General features: G+C 38.5%; 1 protein-coding gene across 3 annotated transcripts in view; it reads right to left on the bottom strand.

Annotated features, from left to right (window-relative positions):
* The window catches only part of LOC135170120 (hemicentin-1-like), a 152717-nt gene that overhangs the window by 95078 nt on the left and 38342 nt on the right, over nt 1–19297 (bottom strand). For all 3 annotated transcript variants that reach the window (XM_064135652.1, XM_064135653.1, XM_064135651.1), the window contains exons 5-11: nt 16724–16929; nt 16066–16173; nt 14179–14406; nt 10559–10855; nt 7164–7294; nt 1620–1779; nt 993–1295 (exon numbers count right to left, since the gene is read on the bottom strand). In XM_064135652.1, the coding sequence (XP_063991722.1) occupies nt 993–1295; nt 1620–1779; nt 7164–7294; nt 10559–10855; nt 14179–14406; nt 16066–16173; nt 16724–16929 (1433 nt within the window). The remainder of the gene's footprint in view (nt 1–992; nt 1296–1619; nt 1780–7163; nt 7295–10558; nt 10856–14178; nt 14407–16065; nt 16174–16723; nt 16930–19297) is intronic.

Consider the following 19297-nt stretch of genomic DNA (forward strand, 5'->3'; position numbering starts at 1 on the left):
AACCAGAAGTGGCCGAAGCAGAGTTACTCGATTCCAACACTTGGCCTGAGCGGTTGTTCTACCCGATTAAATCGACTACATTGCTGCAAAGTCAGAGCGAATTACGGTTGCCGTATAACCACGCCGAATGGCAAACCCATCCCCTCAGTCTCTTTACTCTCCTACCCCCCTCATCCTCTTCATCACCCCCGCACCATCTCGAGTGATACCGTCGTTTCTCTCCACGATGCATTCAGAAGCCAAAACCCATACTACTCTGTACTCCTAAGTTCTCAAGTACTTTGGAGTTCCTACGTAAAAGGAGAGGATAGTTGGAGACCCTCTGAAAGTCTACCACGAATCTGCTATGATGCTGCTTAACCACTACGATAAATTTTCAAAACCACCTCGAGTGTGTGGATTACAACAGCGAATCTAATTGAATCGTTGGAAATTAATTTTTGATCTTTAGCGATGAAACACTTGAAATTTATGGAATTTGTTTTCAAGAGAATCACCACCAATCTATTGGGTCATCGCTTTACCGGAGAGAATTGAACTTACTCTAGTGAAAGCCCAATGGGGAGCTTCCAAATGCTGTGGAAGACTCAGACGAATTTCAAATGTTTCTCTCAGACTCTCGTATTTGTCGAATTTTCATTGACAGAAAAATTCTCCGGAAAATTTCTGAAGGTGAATTTTTAATGGTAAATCTGCTGAGAGGGTTTTTGGTCCGTTTTACCCGGTTTTTCCCTTTCGAACAAAGTTCTCGTGTATTTCTTGAAGTGAAATACACCGAATTGGACGCAATAAATTTAGAAACCACTCATTCCTTCATTTTATCAGGGCCCTGAAATTGCTCCGCAGGAATAAACTATGAAGTAACGAATTCCATTAATTTGACTATATTCACATTCACTAAAATCGTTGAATAATGGAAGTAAAAATTCATGGTACCTCATAAAATGCAAAATACTCGCTGGGTCAAGAGAAGCAGAAACAAAAGTACTCACTACCCCGAATAATGTTGAATATGCAAGGTGCTCGTTGTCTTCCAATGCTGTTGCTTGCCCAACATCCTAGTGTACCGTAATCCCCATCCACTAGGGGTGTGTACTCTAAAATACTTGTGACACCCTGATTTCTTGGTTTGGAATTTTGCACAGGGAGAACATCTCCTCTGGTCCCATTAAATGTCCAGGAAAATCGTACTGTGTCACTGGGTAACGCCTCCACCTCGCAGTAGAGTTTTACAACCTCGCCCAGATCCACGGGGATGTCTGTTGATTCAAATCCTACACGACATCTTGGAGCAACTGAAGCAGAGAAAACATTATTTTTAATTGGAGTAATGAAATCATTAATTTTACTGCAGAAAAGTGTTGAAAAATTATTGAGTCTGTGGTATCGCATACTAAAATACTCCCAATTATTTTTCATCTCCGATAGCTCTCGGAATCAGAGGCAGAGAGGGGAATTTTTCATAAATAATTGATTTATCACATGAAATAATTTTATAAAGCAGAAAAAAAATTGCAGAACAGAAAAATCCTAAAATTTTCCAATGAAAGGGCTCGTTATTTCCACGAAACTTCAAGTCCGATCGATCATTCTCGTACGATATTTTTGGTACAACTTACACTTCATGTGAATCCGAAGAGGTAAACTACGACCCTCACCGACTCTATTCCGAGCGTAACAGGTGTATTCCCCCGAGTGTCCGAGATTCAAGACCCTCAATGTCAATGTGTTGGAGGCAACGAGAATGCCTGTTGTAACGTCATGCTCAAGTCGAGTGTCCTGAAATTTCATGAAGCGATAAACATTATTTTATCATTCTCACAGTTTGACAGTAATCCAGGGTAAAGACAGCCGTCACTGTGGCAGACATTTGCACACATCTGGGAGATCAGAAGCCCAAATGAACTTCTCACTCCTGAATCTTGATCGCTCTAATTATGCCACTCACAATCAGTTTGAATAATCCGTGTGCACTATCTCTGCATTCAAATTTAGCAATAAATTACGCCTATTTATATCGCAATTACAGCTCGACTCTTTCACTCGCATTGAGAATGAATAGCAGATGGAGAAATCTGTGCCAATCTGTTTCATGTACATTTAGCTGGGAAATATTTGTCATCGTGTCGCTAGATTTGAATAATAGGTCTCACCCAGAAATGATGGATAGCAAGCGGGGGATATATTACGTACAATTTCCCAAATGGCTGTCGCTATCGAGAAATATAACCCCTCAAAAAAACCGAAACAATTGGAGACTAATCATTATGCCAAGAACATAAATAAAATATTTCTCCACTTTTGTAATCACATGACAGAACTTTCAGCTCAAATTGTTGCACCTTCCCCTGGTTTTATTATTTAAATTTGCAGGTGCAAATTAATTGGAAAATATTACTGCCATTACGTAATAAATTCACGTTTGCACCCTGACAAAGCCAAGAGTGAAATAGTTTTCATATTTTCCATGAAAAAAATCCTCAAACGGTGCTCTTTAAATCGAGACACTAATTTCATCCCCAACATCTTCAACATTCGTCAAAGGACGTTGAAACGGAGATGGAGACGTAGGAAAACGTCGTGGAATGCTAGAAACTGCTCGAGTATTCTTTTTGCCAAGTGGAAAAGACTCGTTACGATATAACAAGTGCAATATACCCAGGAATGGCCCTACAACCTCGTAACAATACTTCACAAATGAATAAACTAGGTGGAATAACAATTCACTGAACAGTCAGGCATTTTGAAAAATCTTTCCTATCTTTAAATTTTCACGGAGGTACCTAGAATTGACGCCCCTCATATCGTCACATTTTTACAGTTACCATAGTCTACGCAGTGTAAAATTTATCGAGCGTTCGAAATAGCTTTGGCACTCAGTCACGTATTCCTCTGAGATTTTTATATGCTTTAACATCAACCTTTTTACGTTTCCAAAAAAAAAAAAAAAATGTGAAAAAAAACCTCTTCATCTCTTCAACGACGAATATTTCCAAATCATTCTCAAGTTAGTGCGATAAAATTCATGCAGCCACATTTACATTACGAAATGAATAAAACTTTTATGCTTGACAATGGTGAAATGTAAATTGAATGGAATATAAAAAGACGAGGGAAGGAAAAATATTGAAAAAAAAAATGTGAATACGGAGAGTAATGTGCCTATATCCCTTGGATTTTCACACACAATGAGTTGGCTTTTATATTCTTCAGGGTCTTGAGCATCGGGTAAAGCACAAATTTAACAGGACAACTGGTTCTTCTTTTTTTCCACCTCCTGTTTTCTTTTTGTAAGCGATCACAGCTCGTTGACGTCAACCCTTAACTCCATCATCCCTCTCGCCCTGTCCTCATGGACATCATCCCTCTCGCCCTGCTCATGGACCATTAGGTATTCCACTCCCCCGTGAATTTTAGTTTCAGAGCAGTCATAGGCGAACATAATGCCAAATATTTATCTCCCTCAGCGTGGAGAACTCGAGCGAGTAATGGATAAGCACTTCTGTCTGAAGGATATATCCAGTCTATGCGAGTGCACGACGAGCCCCAAGTGAACTGGTTAATCACTGTATTAAGGGAGACCACTCCCGAGACTACCATACAGAGTAAATGCACCGAGAAACGGATAATCTGTCAGTTGATAAATTGTTTGGATTTTTCCAATGATTACAATTGCGGATAAAATACGATCCGAGGGTGTAATGAGAATTTCAAGGAATATTTGAACTCTGTCCAAAAAATGGAGAACATCATTCGAAAATTTTAACTGATGAAGTGCACGTTCACCCCAGGGTGGAGGAAGAGCTCATAAATGTACCTGTGAACCCAAAGAAAATGATTTTTCTCTACAAGATAAGCCAATGAAACCACGGAGAGGAGGTCGCCGTCATCGACGCATTGAATCATCACCACAAGTGTAGCACAAGTGTACCAAACTTGAGTGGGACATTGATCGAGCTGCTTCTGGTCCGGAGAGTTATGTCAGTTGAAGTGGCTCATTTCCTTATGCGCCCCAAACCCCCTCGAGAATTGGTGAGTGTACCCGCGAGCTATATACCAAACCAGATATGTGTCTCTCCAGAATTCACCGTAATTTATCAACTCAAATTGTACCATAATGAGGCTCTTCTCATTATTCCTGATGACATGTGTACTAATTACGTATCTCAACAAACATTCCTAATTTTTCCGACAATTTACCCCAATTCCATGAAAAGAGCAGCTGGAGTTATTGGAGACATTGTGAATTTCCTGTTTCAACATCATCTTGACGTACATCTCCAACAACTTTTCCGAGGTAATGGAAGGGAAGAGAAAAAGGAAATGTGAAAAGTAATGTGGCAGTTTGCATCGAGCAGACGGTAAGTGGGCGTGGAAATTTGAAAAAGATGGAGGAACTTCCTCCATCGAGTTTGCCAATCTCTGTTCGATAAATAAATATGAACATCAGTTCTATCAATGCATTAAAGACTGAGCAATTCAACCTCTTCAATGTGGCGTTGAAATAAAACATGGGCTCACCTGTCCCGAGGGGTTTCTTGATAGGTCGCAAAAAAAAATAATAAAGAGAGGGAGGAAATGCTCAAAGGGAAACTCCACAAGAACTAGTACATCTAGACTCAAAAGCGGAAGTACACGGAATCCTCCACCTTGAGGTCGCTTGTTGAAACTCCAGGACTGCCCCATTCAGGATTCTACTGTGCTGTGGACGCCGAAAGAGCAGAGGTCCGGACGAGGATTAAGGCAAGGGGTTAACGTATAGGACTACCCTTAACGAGGAAGATGGTCGCCAGAGGCGCGCCAAGACACTCAACGACGACTTTGGCTTTGTTCACCGGAGGAATACAAAGTAGCGCTGCTTATGGTCCGGAAAGTCCTTCGCAAAGTTCTTTTTTTACTTTCCCTATGTATCTCTCATTTCTCTTAGTCTCATCTTGGTGTTGGGGGAGCGGGGAGAAGGGAGGGGAGGATGAGAATTCTGGTCAATGGAATTTTTTTTGGTTGAACGATTGTTCAGGTATTTTCTGGGATTTATTTTATCCCATCAGAATATTTTTTTATCGTTTCAGTAAATAGCACAACTGATATTGGGTTCCAAGTTTTATAATTGCTATATTTGCTCTACTTTTATTTATTTTTTATTTTTTCCCTGCACGAGGCCCTGTAGGTCCGGTGAAACTAATAAAAGTAAATAATAATAATGATTGCCGGCTTTGAACTGTTGATTTCACAAAGCAAGTAGTGAAACCCAAATTTTTATTAAAGAGTTCAATTGAACATCAATATTAATTAGCGCTGTCTATTGAATTTCATTGGAGTGTGAAAGAATTAATTGTCAGAGTTGATGAAATCAATACAGGGAAATTTTTCTGAATGACTGATTCACCGGAATTGGAAATAATTAATTTGGTATTACTCATTCGTCTGTCATTCCATCATTGTTTGGTTCGAAATTCCTATTAAATTAAATTATAGTGCCTTTAGATTGGCTGCAGGACAGTATTTGTGGTATTAGAAATGCAGTATCAATATCAAATGTTAATTTTTGAAAATATTGATGTGTATTTCTTTTAGTTTATTTAATAAAATGTTGAGGAATCGTAAATTCTACAATTTACCAGGAAAAAACTTCAACTGATTTTGGATTTTCTGTTTTCCTGATTGCTATTGAACAAGAATATTAATTACCGTGGTCTATTAACTTGAAATGCTATGGGGCAGGAGCAATCATCGCAGTTTATGGAAACAATCGATGAAAAATTTTCTGAATGATTGCCCGGAATTGAAAATTATTAATTCGATATGACATATTTCTATGTAATGTATATTATCGATTGGATTCGTAATGCCTCTTGAATTAAATTATACCTCGTTAAAATTATTGCAGAATTGCATTTGTCATATTGAAACTCTGGTTTCCAATGATGATAATTATTTATGTACCTTTAACCCCTAAAATATTTGCAATGCACCTGTCTTCGCACAAAAGCGGTTGAAAACTTTTGTCTGAACATTTGACGCGAATTCCGGAAATTTTTATCGTGTCGCAATTTCACTGAAATGTCAGACCAATTTGCCATTGACAATTCCGAATTGCAGAGTTCATTTTTTCCTAGAAATGCAGGGAAAGCCATAAAAAAAATGATTATTGTTTTTTTTTTAGAAACGACCTTAAAAAGTTTTCAACTCTATTTTTCCCTTTTTTTCCACAATTTAGCAGTGATAACTCCCCCTGCGGATGATCATTTTCTATGCACGTGTTAAATTTTCCGTGAATTCCCGATGGGGTCTTTGGTTATGACTGATGGCTTATCCCCAACTGCAAGGACAAGACTTACACCACAACGATAAAATCTACGTTTTTACGAGGCACCTCGAGGGAAATGCCCACTTTACAAATTATAACGTTTTTCGTACTCCTTCATACTTTCATTCAAATTCACGTTAAGAGCGGTTTTTCACTAGTAATTATGGATTTTCATGAATCTCAGGGTGTGGTTTTACGATGGGGATAATGAAATACATCCATTTTACTTCGAGTAAATATCAAAAGTCTTCCCTCTGTCTTATTAAATTTTCAAATTTCTTTTCCTTTTAATTTCTCTTTTATGAATTTGTATTTTCTTCTTACTGCGAATATCCGACGGTTAATGCAACAGTAAGAGCGAGATGTGAGGCCGAAAATGGAAGACGGTGAAATAAATAGATCGTCAGAACGAGAGAGTGCTGCTGGGAAGGAGCACGACGAGAAATAACAACGAAGAAAAATGAAAGTATAAAAAAGGGTAAATAAAAAAAAATCCCGGATGGGATATTTTTACAGGAAAATACATTGGAGCACGTACATAGTTAGTAATGGGGTTATTATTCAATCTCACAATTCAGAAGTGATGCTTGATTGAACTGCAGTATCGATGAGGATTCGATTGTTGCTTCAATAAAAATGAGTCGAAAGATGTATTGAAAAAGAATGATTCATTTTTCCAATTCGATATTCTCGGTGTTAGCGTTTCATAAGAGCTTTTCCAACAACTTCCATTTTTCATTTGCCTTTGGCGAATTATTAAATCGCTGTATTGGTTTTGCAGAATAAAATTTACCGTGACGGATGCAATTTATTAAATGAGAAAAATGGATGAAAGAGATTTTTTTTATCTACTCACGTTATGATACCACACAATTTCACTGGGTGGAGGATTACTCTGGACATTGCAGATCAGTTTCAGGTCGTCACCTTCCCGCAAAGAGTCCAAAATATAGCCTACGGCAAGATGAGCTTGTACGATGGGTGCATCTGAAACAAATTTGTGAATAAAATTTTTTTTCTCATTTGAAAAAAGGAAATAATTTATGAATCATTGGAAAGAGAGAAAAAAAATTTCTAGTTCAAGTGGAACAGGCGGGAGTCCAGGCAGACGCCCAATTGTTTTCATGTACAACTTATTCCTGGGATCAAGAATTTTTTTTTACAAAAGTTGATTGATTGATTGAATTTTTGGTGGGGATTTCATTCGTTATTTCGTTGTTTCATTGAATCCCGAAAGTCCCAGATAGATTATAACGTCGTCACTTTTGCCTATTGTCGTAGGCATCACAATCTATGATTGTTGAACGAGCCCTCTGTCCATGTTTCTTCGTTTGAAATACAATCAATATGATAGACGTTGCTGGTAGTTTACACCCGAGTTTTTCAAACACAACTGCACGTGTCTGTCAATATTTGAAAGTGGCTTAATCCCAGCATATTGTCCATTGTCATTCAATATTTTATTTTTTCCTCACGAATTTCATGGGAAAAAAAAAATAACAGATTGTGTCTGCAAGAGGATGAAGTATTGCTAATTGTTTTCGAAACAGAAGTTAATAAACCCGTGAAAATTGAAATGGAAATTCACGATAAATAACGACGCTCATGAAGAATGAGAAAAATAAAAAGATTGATTGTGATGGAGCACCGGACAACTATAGAGCGGAAAAAAGGTTGAGGTAGTGGGTGAGGGGGGAGGGCTAGGGGGTAGATGGGAAATAAAATTATATCGAAAGCGTGAAGCAGCATTAATTGCTGGCGGCGAGTTCTTGGTAATTGAATTTGCCGTTTTGCAGACGGTTACTTTCAAGGATTATTCCAACGAGTTTACGAGGCGTCGGGCAAATGCTACCAGTGGTTGGGATCGCTTGAACTTACGACCTTAATTAAAACAGTGTCATCCAAGACATTTTTTCGTCGTCAGAAGTAATAAAAGTCCACTAGCGGCTAGCAAAAGTACAGGTTCCCCAAGTCTTTCAACAATTCCACTCGACAATTATGTCTTGATTTCATCCAAATTTACATTGGAAATTTTTCCAAGCGTTTCTCCAGCTTTTATTTTTCACGGGCTGAATGTCATCATTTACTTCCTGGTTTGCACCAGGAGAAAAAAATAATCAAAGAAAAATTCATCAGGGAAATGGTTAACCGGGTGGACCCGACGCAACTCATTTATAATGAGAATTATCTTCAAAAAATCATTTTGACTCGCTAAAAAGTTCTTCGGCGTAGATGAATTCAGTTTTAAATTTCAATTTTACAACTGTTGAAGAGGGATGTAATTTTTTTTTTCTTCCCCATTGACCAATTTTTTCAAAGTGTAATATGGGAAAAAAAGAATGAGGTGGCTGATGTTCCCCTGGAAAATTTCATCTACGTCGGTTTCCCAGGTCAATGTCGCATTTATCGAGAATTTTCATGGAGATGACGTTCACATCCGATAACCCCAATACTGAATTCGACAGTCTACCGTCGGTAGTGGCTCGTACCATCAGAATGCAAACGATCTAACCGAAAACATGCGCGAAAGTCCGATGAGAACATTCCGGAAATGTAGTCGATGAGATCGTCGATACTCACTCCCTCTCCCTCTCTCTATCAGACGAGTTTCCCTGAAAACGTAGTCGTCAGTATCCAAAGCTAGACGAAAAAGTTTTTGGACGATCGTTTCGTTTCGCAAAGTAACCGTCTTCTCCTCCCTTTCCTGCCTCTCACTCTTATTTCTCTCTTCCTTTCTATCTATCGTTCTCTAGTTTAACGAAAACCCAACGAGAAAATTCCATTTCAAAGTATCGTCGTCAGTGTGACCCTCTTGAAAATCCAAAGCGGAAGGAAACTGCAACGGCTGTCCAAACAAGCCAATTAATTGACTCTAGTTGAATTGAGGTCGACCGGCTGGTTACATCCGCAAAGAAACGATTGGCTCATTGCTATTCCTTGCATCGACTTTGAGAAAACTTTCGTCTCGAGTCAACCTTAGTTTCTTGGCCTTTTAATCTTACCAGACAATTATCAAATGTTATTCTTTTTAAATTGAAAAAAAGATTCGTATCGATGAAGGATCGAGAGAGATTAAAAATTATTGGCCTGTGGAAATGATAAATGTTGGATAACACGAACAAGATTCACTGAAAATACAATGAAACATTTTTTTCTCCGGGTGGACCTCCTGATCCGAATAATTTGGAATCAACCTCAATTACCAAAGACGTCCTTCGTTCGATGGCAGGAATTCTTCAGAGGTATTTCCCCCTCGATCGATACAATTCAAGTATTAAAGTGCATGCAATATTATTATTATTACTTGATACTTCGTTCGCCAGAAACCCTCGAATATCCAACTCTACCGAGAGTCAACGTGAACCACAATCCTCAAGGATATCCAACATGATGAGATAGCATCAAATCGCACGGAGGTAACGTCTCCACTGAGTTCTAACCAATTTATGAATGCGGCGGTCTGACATGAAATTGCACTATAGTCCCTCAAGTACCATTGGACGTTGCCGTAGTTGGTTGGTTCCTCCCAACTTTGTTTCCTCTCACTCCTCTACTCAATGGACAAGGGGATGGTATTCCAGTACATTTGTGAACACCCTGGAGTTTGATCCAACAACACAAACTTCCCTAATTCTTGTTTCAAGAATTATAAATTCAATAAACAACGGTGGGAGATTGAGGAGTAAATTGAAATAAAAATGAGAATAAATAGGATGTACGGAGTGATGAAGGACAATTTTTCCTCAGACTGAGAAATCAAATTCTAAAAGTTCACTCATCAGGGGGAAAATGTCATGGAAAATTGCTGGACGACTGCTACTGGTCACCGATCCAGCAAATTTTAGGCCACGAACACTCGTCGGTGGATGAAATTGGCCGGAGGTAAATGGCTCTCTCTACCTCACTTTTACACCGATATTTTCTCTCTTTCTCCACCACCCAAAGCTTTGAAGTATATATTCCCCTGGGGCATTATCGTTCGTGAGCGTAAAAGTAAAGTCCAGTACCTAGATTTCGTTCCCTTCTATCTTCCACCAATTTTTTTTTATCCCCCCCCCCCCCCCAATTTCCATCATCTTTTTTTTTTCATTATTGAAACTGCAATCGTTTCGAAAATGAAATCAGTCAAGTAAATGGATTATTTTTCGATTCAACCGGGGATTTACTTTGCGTTTGTGCAATAGCCCGAGGATACAAATTGTTGGGGTAGAACAAAAAATGAAATAATAGTGGACAATATCATCAACTCACAGGCAACTCGAAGTTGACGAATCTCTTTGAGCTCACCACCAGGAAAATTGTGATTGACCGCTGTACAACTCAACTCTTTGCCATCGTCATCGCGATCAAGTACAAGAGCAAGTTTACTCAGCGTGGAATTGCTTCGTTGGGTTGTCGCTACACTTGGGTCACGGAATTTTAGTCCACCGAGACTCCATGCCAGGGTAGCGGCTGGCCAGCTGCCCCATGTTTCACATACCGCAGCTATTGGATGCCCAGCGAGAATGAAGTCGTCATTGAGGCGTATTTTCACTGCAACAGGCTTCACTAAAATCAGAGAAAAAAGTATGTCAATGAAAAAAGTGAAAATTCCCTCTTTTTACACATATTTTTATCATATGCAATTTATCGATGATTCAAATTTAATTATCCGGGTATTCCCTTCATTCCCTTCATTTTTCATTCCTACCTAATATTTTACGTACCATACATTAAACTATATATGATACATACCCTATAAAATCCAAAAACTTGAATTTCAACCCTCAAAAACCTTCCACTCCAAAACAACCCCAGTTACCCCCAAACTTTTCGCCAAATTCCACTCGAAAATTCCCCGTATTGTCACTCAACCGGAATTCAATATTTAATTACTCGACTTATCTTCAACAATCTTCAACGGTATATAATATACCCAGTTAATACCTTAATTTATTGAATTTTCCGAACTAGTTGAATTAATGAATTACGAGGAGATAAAGTGGCTCTGTCGAAGATGAATCGAATTCAGGAGTGCCACTGATTTATACGACGAATCAAATCCACGGGATTATTGTCCCCCCCCTACTCCCTCCCCCTTTCATTCAACTATGGAAAACTCGTCGAAAATGTACGCCTGGCGCCTCCTGACTATAGAATACAGACCTCTACATGCTGTAAAGTTGGCGCAAAATATTATCGCTATTGATCCTTTTTTTTTACTGATGCTTTCGCTGTGGAAGTTCTAGTCCAATGTGTATTGGTATTGCAGATACGTCTACGGTTTGTACTGCAGGGGGGGTTTGGGAGAGAGTGGCAAGGGGGAAGGGGGGGAGACGGTGGTGAGGAGAGGAGGGGAAGGATTTAACACACGAATTGAGGAAAAGTCGTTTCACGATTTCTGGCAGCAGTTCTTCGAGGACAGCCTGGCGGTAACTTGGACCGCAATCAGCTGTAAATTAAGCTATCTCAGTTTTATCGACATCACGAAGGATTTTCAGAATTGCGAGGTATAAATGGAAGGATAGATGAGTTTTAGATGGGCTTCAAAGGGGGAGAGGGTTTGGTTTATGCAGGAAAAAAAAAATGTTGTTATTTTTGGGGAGGAAATCAGGGCTTTTATGGAAGTTATGATTTCGGAGGACATTTTACTGAGAGTAGAAAAAGGGTATTTAATTTTTAGAGGAAAATTCAGGACAATAAAAATCGACGGGTGAAAAAGTTCTCAAATAAACAATCGATGGGTGTAATAATGGTGAAGTCGTTGGAGGGGGGTAGAGCCCTTAAATAAATAAATCGTTCGGCTGTGGAATCTATAAAGTGGTAGTAAACTATTTCGATACTTCACCCGGTAATTTTATGGCACCCGTCGTCTTTCAATTACATCTATTTCTTTGAGCTGATTCAAATTGTGAATGAAACATGGACTGGTGCTCTTACCAATTAAAGAAGCCTCTGAATAAATACTGAATAAGAAATAACACTCCCCCAACTTGCGTCAGGACCACCCCCCGTCGTTACGTATTTATGTAAGTATCTCGATTTCCGTAAATTGGTTCGTCAATAAATTTCTATCTCATAACGTAAATGCGTTCGGAACGTTCAGATGATTAATCCCCCGTGATGTTGATTACCTTGTCCGGTTTCCTTTATTAATTAGCTCCTGAGGCAATCAATTTAATCCGTATTTGTCCCACTTCAGGTTTCCCTTGAATTTCTAGAAATATTTATCTGCGGATAACTTGAGTAAATTTACCTCGGAAAAGTGTATGAATAGATACTCATACTCAGTGGGCTACAAGCCCACGACGGAAATGTAAATGCGAAAAAAAAAGGGTCACAGTGCAACTCCCGCAACGTGGGTCCATAATATTTTTATACTCTACCGGAGGAACTTCCGAGAAATTCTTAAACCGACAAAGGAGAGTTTAAGAAGCACCAAAATGATGACTGGAATTTATCTCACTTCCGTTTCGTCTTTACCCTTTTACGTCGTCCACTATTTTTGAATATTTCTTTGTGCCCATTTCTGAAGTTTGCAGCATTACCAATAAAATTTTAAGAGAATATTATACAGAGCCAGAAGTAAATGCATCTGACCGAAATGATTCAATCATTTTCGGGTCATGGAGAAAACTATCAGTTCGCATAGTTTATGAAATAAATTTTTCTAAAATTTAAAAACTTGATAACATTTCTAGAAAAAAATGCTGATGTTTGCTATCACTCAAGGGCTACATCTTGTGGCACTCACTATATTGTTTACAAATTTTATAACATTATCACTTTGCGGCGGCAAGAAGGTTATTGATGACTCACATTTATGGCAGGCTAAATATTCACTTTGATGAAATTATGCTATCGATTTCGATTAAATCCTAATGCCATGAAGCATTGACAAGGCTTTTAGTTGGAAGGCAAAGCGGAGATCAAAACGCCAGATTCAATTTCCTCTTTGATATTTCTCCTGCCTTTTCATTTTCTCCATTTTACATTGGCAACAGGATATTAACGTATCATTGCGGTATACGGAATTCACCAGAGTGCCATCTACACAACTATTATTTCTCATCCTCGTTGTATTTTTAAATCCTTAACACATCCTTCATACGATTCACATATAGTGAATGCAGTTAACCAAGCTCAGCTTCGTGCCAGTACTTTCAATGAAGAATACACAATAGTGTTGCACGTGTTTACATGAGGAAATGAGGGCACAGCTTTTTCAACGGAACATTTCAAAGGACACTTTTTCCCAAGCAGTAGTAAAGTTTATTTTCATGATATCGCGTTGCCACAGACGAGAGAATAAAATCAGGCGTATCAACCTCACGAGATTACTCCGTGTAAAAACCACTTATGGCCGACGATGTAAAGCTTTTTCATTTCTTCTTGTTAGATTTTTCTTTGTTTTCATGGTCGTGCATGGTTATACAAATCCAGATGAGATGTAATAAAGAGAGAAATAAAATGAAGGACTGCGGAAAATTTTTTTATCCTATTTACCGATCCGAAACAACTAGTACCACACGAAGCTTTCTTTATTACGAATATTTTTTTTCCGTATTCACGCAGCAAAAAATGACTTATCTCATTTAAGCCCTTTGCTCCTGATTTACTTCTGTGTTGAGTAATTTAATTTTATACCTCACACTTAGCACGCACGACACTTTGTCCAACCCAATTAAAAAAAAATTATTTCGTCGTTATAACGATGTTCGAAGGTAACAAAATATTCCGGGCCATTTTGTCCCCCAATATTTTGGTACAATTTTGCATCGCATGATATTCTAATCAAGTTTTGATTTGGAATAATACAACGGACCGCAGATATATCAGGACTTGACAGGAAGATCACTAAGTTGACCATTTAATTGAATTACAATACTTACGATAAATATCCAAAGGAACCTCTCTCACCACAGGACTCGATATCGATCCTGACTGTGCTCTGCACTCCAGCTTAGATCCCCACAAAGCTCTGGTTACCTTCCCAATAAACAGATGATTGACTGTGAATTTACTGGACAGTGAAATCGTACCGGACATCTCCGGAACATCAACATCTTCATCAAGAAGCTCCCCATCCCTCCACCACGTGACTAATGGTTTTGGTTTACCTGAAATAAGGACGATAATAATTGAAATATGCATATTACCCTGGTACGCTGAACAATTAGATATATGGGAATGTCGTATTGCCCCTGGGGGAGATACTTCGTATGGGCCAAATGAAATTATCATTATTCTCTTACACGATAGTTCTGGTTGGAAAACACCGGTGGAATCCCCTTAATAATTGTAAATTAATTGCTACCAATGTACGAGATGCTAATAACATTGTAATAATGGCAAATGTCTCTTTTGGACCGTAATTATTGCACCTTTATTTGATAAAGGCGTACACACATGGAACTATTATATTCAGGAATTTTGCGAGTCGATTTCGTGTTTCCAGTGTGAAAACCATTTCAAACCGATGTAAAGCAATTTCGTCACATGCAAAATACAATTTACTCGGTTACGTTTTCGCGAAGGCAAAGGGACAATGAGAAATTCATCAGGGAATTCGCAGTTATAGTCGAAGGTATGTAAATGTAATTAACAGTTGTAATGGACAATTGGGTTCGTACTTGTCCACCAGCAGTTATTCCCTCGATCCCTCTTAATTTTTTTCATATAAATTAAATAACAAGGGCTTTCATTATATTCAAATCGATCATTCAAAATTTTTTGTCACTTGAGTGAAGGAATTTTCATTCTTGACTCGTGAAAAACAACATTTCCACCCTTAATTGCAGTTTATTTAGAATTGCATGGAAGCCACTTGTAAACGTAAAATGTACCATATCCCGGGGGTGAGGGGATACGGGCAACGCGAAAACGTGATCATGCAGGGGTTGTATACAGCATTCAGCATTCCATTCACAGGATTGATGGAATCGACCAAAAACTAATAGCAAATGCAATCAAAATCGAATTGGATTTTCTGGCGTATTCGCTGTTTTTCTATGAAATTTGTTCGTTCGTGTGAGCACGGAATAAACACATTCAACTCAAACAGATCATTAATCGTTAAACTGGAGGACTGTAACGCTCACTGACTACTGTCCTGACGAAATCTCGTATCGACTACTGGGACGATGTGTGTGTCCTAGAATTTAAATGACAAAGAAAAATTGTTTTATAGCTTTCAACGATTTTATTCTTTGGGATTTACCGGTTTGAATTTATGGTGTGCTCAGGATCGAGTATACTGGGATTAAAAATATATTTAAATGAAGTACGATATATATTTGATTCAATTTTTCCTGTGGGCATTCTAACAAAGGATAAATTCGAGCGTTGAGGACACCGACAATGCTTCAACATGGTCTACAGTCTGTAATTCCTATGGTAATTTCTATGGTGCCATTTTGCCGGTGAAACTATTCCTTCAGGAAACAAAATTTCCGCACCCAGCACGTGCTTTTCTCAGCTTTCTTTCACGTGTATCATATATCTCGCACAATAAACGAAAATACCTCTTGTTTATATTCCGTGTGTGAAATTCTATTTCCTTTCCCTTTTGTAGCACTAGAGACATTATACTTTTTCAGCCGCCCAGGGTATAATTTTGTTCGCGTTAATTATGACAATATTTACTCGACTCTAAACGATGCTGCTAACGACACGGTGTAAATTTACAAACTAACATTGTTAAAATTAAATGAGCTTTTTTTCGACAAAGTTTGATACCCAAGGTCGGGTATTTTTTTATTTTAAAATGCCAAACTTACCTCCTGACACTTGACAGGTGAGTCTCAAATCATATCCCTCGAAGAATCGCGAAACCCCCTGAACCTCTCTGCCCTGGGCATCGTAAATCACTGGCTTCGAAGGATGTTCTGAAAGATAATCACACGGGGAATTAATTATATTTCATTATCTGCCACATCCTCGAGTGAATATCTACCGCAATTACCAACAATTCAGGGGACAATGTCTCCCAGAAAACGATTAGTTAAATCATTGGCAAATATCGCGGTATTAACTTTAGTTATCTGCACTCATGCATGTTGACGGGAACGGAAAAGTTCCGTCATTAAAAGCGACGTTTCAAAGAGAGAGGAAGCGAAAAAAAAAGTTTGATAGAAGAGGGAAAAAAAAAAAGAGTTTTGTGCTGAGCGTTGGAAGCGCAAAGCGGAAATGCTGCCCCCCAGGCCAAAGAGAAGTTACGAGCCCCACCAGTTTGAGAGAGGACCAGTGCGATAAATCGCTGTGGCATTACAAGGGAAGTCACTTTGCTAACTCTGGGTCGATAATAAAAAATTTTATTTGCCGAATATGATGTGAAAAAGAAGTAAAAAGGTACATCGATCTGGCAGCTATATATCTTGATCGAGTAGCGTTGAGAGGCAACTGATGATAAGAGATATGCGAAAATCGAGTTCTTACCGATCAGTGTGAGATTCACTTGAAAACTACGTGTTGGTGAATTGAAAAAATCAATACGACATCTGTACAAGCCCTGGTCCTGCTGTGTTACCTTGCGAATTTTCAAGCTTGCATGGTGATAATGGCTGATGTCAAATATTGCACGATTACCCAAATCATTGGATATGGGAAAGTGTACGGGCCCACCATTTTTTCTGGCATCGTAACTGAAATATGAGAGAAAAGAAATAAATTAGATTTGGGGTGAATGTTATCGGAAACTTGTTGAGCGCCGAGTGTATGCGGGCTTTTTTTTTACATTATTGGAGGGTGAATATCCTAGTTTATGGGGAATTGTTCTCATATGAGGTATATCGTGTCAAATGAGTCAATGGCTGGACCTCACCCTCCGCAAATGCCGCCATTCATCTTCAATTTCTCTAGGACTTCCCGATTACCAATTTTTGTGATGTGATGTTTTTAATAACTCGGGTTCATTTTGTGGTACAACTATCCAGCAAATTAAAAATGACAAAATACCTCAAAGTATTTCTCTAGATAACTCAGGAAATCAACCACAGGAATATTGACACGTCATAAATTCAAATTAAGTGAAGAGAACTGGAATTATTGAAAAAATATTGGGAGTTGATTTTAATTCTGGAAAAAATCGAAATCAATTTGGAAAATAGTGAGGATCAGTCATTTATCCATTTGCTATGGAATGTCCTGTGTCTGTTGTCATAATAGACTTGAGAAGAGTGACATTTGCGCAAAAATCACGCAGATCACTCCATTCCATCAGATTTTTTTTGCTCCGGTCTTGTAATATCGATTATGTGTCTTAGCAATGTGTTGTAGGTAACTCAATACGAATTAAAATGATATTTCTCCGCGCATTCTGCATTCGACAGGTCCACGACTACCGTAAACCCGAGGACGCAAACCTGAGTCCAATAATAATGAAATCAATAAAAGGAAGACAGACATCCACCGGTTTTCCTGTGGCTAATATATAGGTGTAGAATATACATGTATACATGTATATATCTGTGTAGATACTGTAACTCTGAAAAGACCAACGTGTGCAAGTAGTTGGAAATGTTTCGCCAAGGAAAGTTTGAGCCCTCTGCACTCTCCCAAGGGAATTCAACGCGCGAAATCCGACGATTCGAGGATTCTATCTCTTTATACCCTAACTTCATTTCTATCTTTCTGGCAGAGTGGAGCTGAACTTTGTTAACTGTACTGAAAATACTGGGATAAAAATCGAATTTCAAACGTAACATTAGTCAAGTTACTTAGATGACTAGTTTTAAAGATTTTCTATCCCGGAATCGTTCATCGTGTTGGGGTAATTTAAAATTTTTAATCAAACAGACAATTCAGCTATTCTCCCCAAAAAGATTAACTCAAATTTATTTTAGTCGCGTTTGGTGTTTAAATTAAAGATAAAATCGCTTGCGATTAGATGAATTTAATTGAAAAATTCTCGTGTCCACCACAAAATCTTTAGTATCAAAAAGATTTTTTTTTTCGTGGAACAAACCATAATTTATACTTCAGTACTTTCGCGTATTTTCCCACTCTGAATATTCCATATTTACCAATCTGGGTGAATTCATGTCGAAAAACTATCGTTAGTTATTCATGAATCAATAACTAACCATCACCACGTTTCACCTTAACACGAAGTAAACAAAATTTTTATTGAACTCCTTCAACTCCAAATGTTTGTTCAATTCATCGTGCAATGATTCCAATACCCTTACAAAGCTACAGGAGCGTACCTGATTTATGTTTCAACTTGAAGATTGTTGCATCAAAGCTATCAAAGGATCGTTTGATCTCCCCGTAATGCCAGTAAAATATTTTCCCGTCTTTACCTCATCACCCTAGCACGCAAAAAAAACCATGAAATCTTGACAAGAATTTTATAAATAAAACCATCAAGGCCAACAAGATCTATCCGACAATCTCCGTTAATGAAAGAGGAATGATGATGAAGGGACGATAAACAAAACACAATTTAGAATGTACTGGATTAACTATCGGTTTGTTGTCTCGATCAACAAATATCCCTTGCCATGTGAGGCACTGGGTATTGGGGGTGGGTGATGATGGTGGTCGAATTTATCCGTCTTACACTTGCACAACAAAACCCCGAGAAGCAATTTCTCCAACGTCCACAAACGGTTCATCTGCTGTGAACGTTGTAGCGATGCTCGAAACTCAACGACTATGTCGAATTGGGATAGACTCCATTCCATTTAGTCCTTGTTGCTCGATCGACTGTAATCATCACGTCTACGATAGAGGGTCACCACAATTGCGTATATATAGACATAGACAGATGAACCGATGTGGCACAACTTGTCGAGTATTTTTACGGAAATTCCATGAGGAATTATGGCTGAGTTCATCTGGAGGTCTCCAACATTCAGCTGAAGGGAGGAAAAAATTTTTTCCATTGGAAAGTCCTGTTGGGATCACACCAGGGAACCTCAGTTACTGATGGGACTAATCATCTGGGCTTAATCCCCATAATCCAATAGTTTAAACCGCCGTGAAAATTAATAAAGGGGTAAAGACAAC

The sequence above is a fragment of the Diachasmimorpha longicaudata genome, chromosome 16 (assembly GCF_034640455.1).
Source record: "Diachasmimorpha longicaudata isolate KC_UGA_2023 chromosome 16, iyDiaLong2, whole genome shotgun sequence".
NCBI classification, from domain to species: domain Eukaryota; kingdom Metazoa; phylum Arthropoda; class Insecta; order Hymenoptera; family Braconidae; genus Diachasmimorpha; species Diachasmimorpha longicaudata.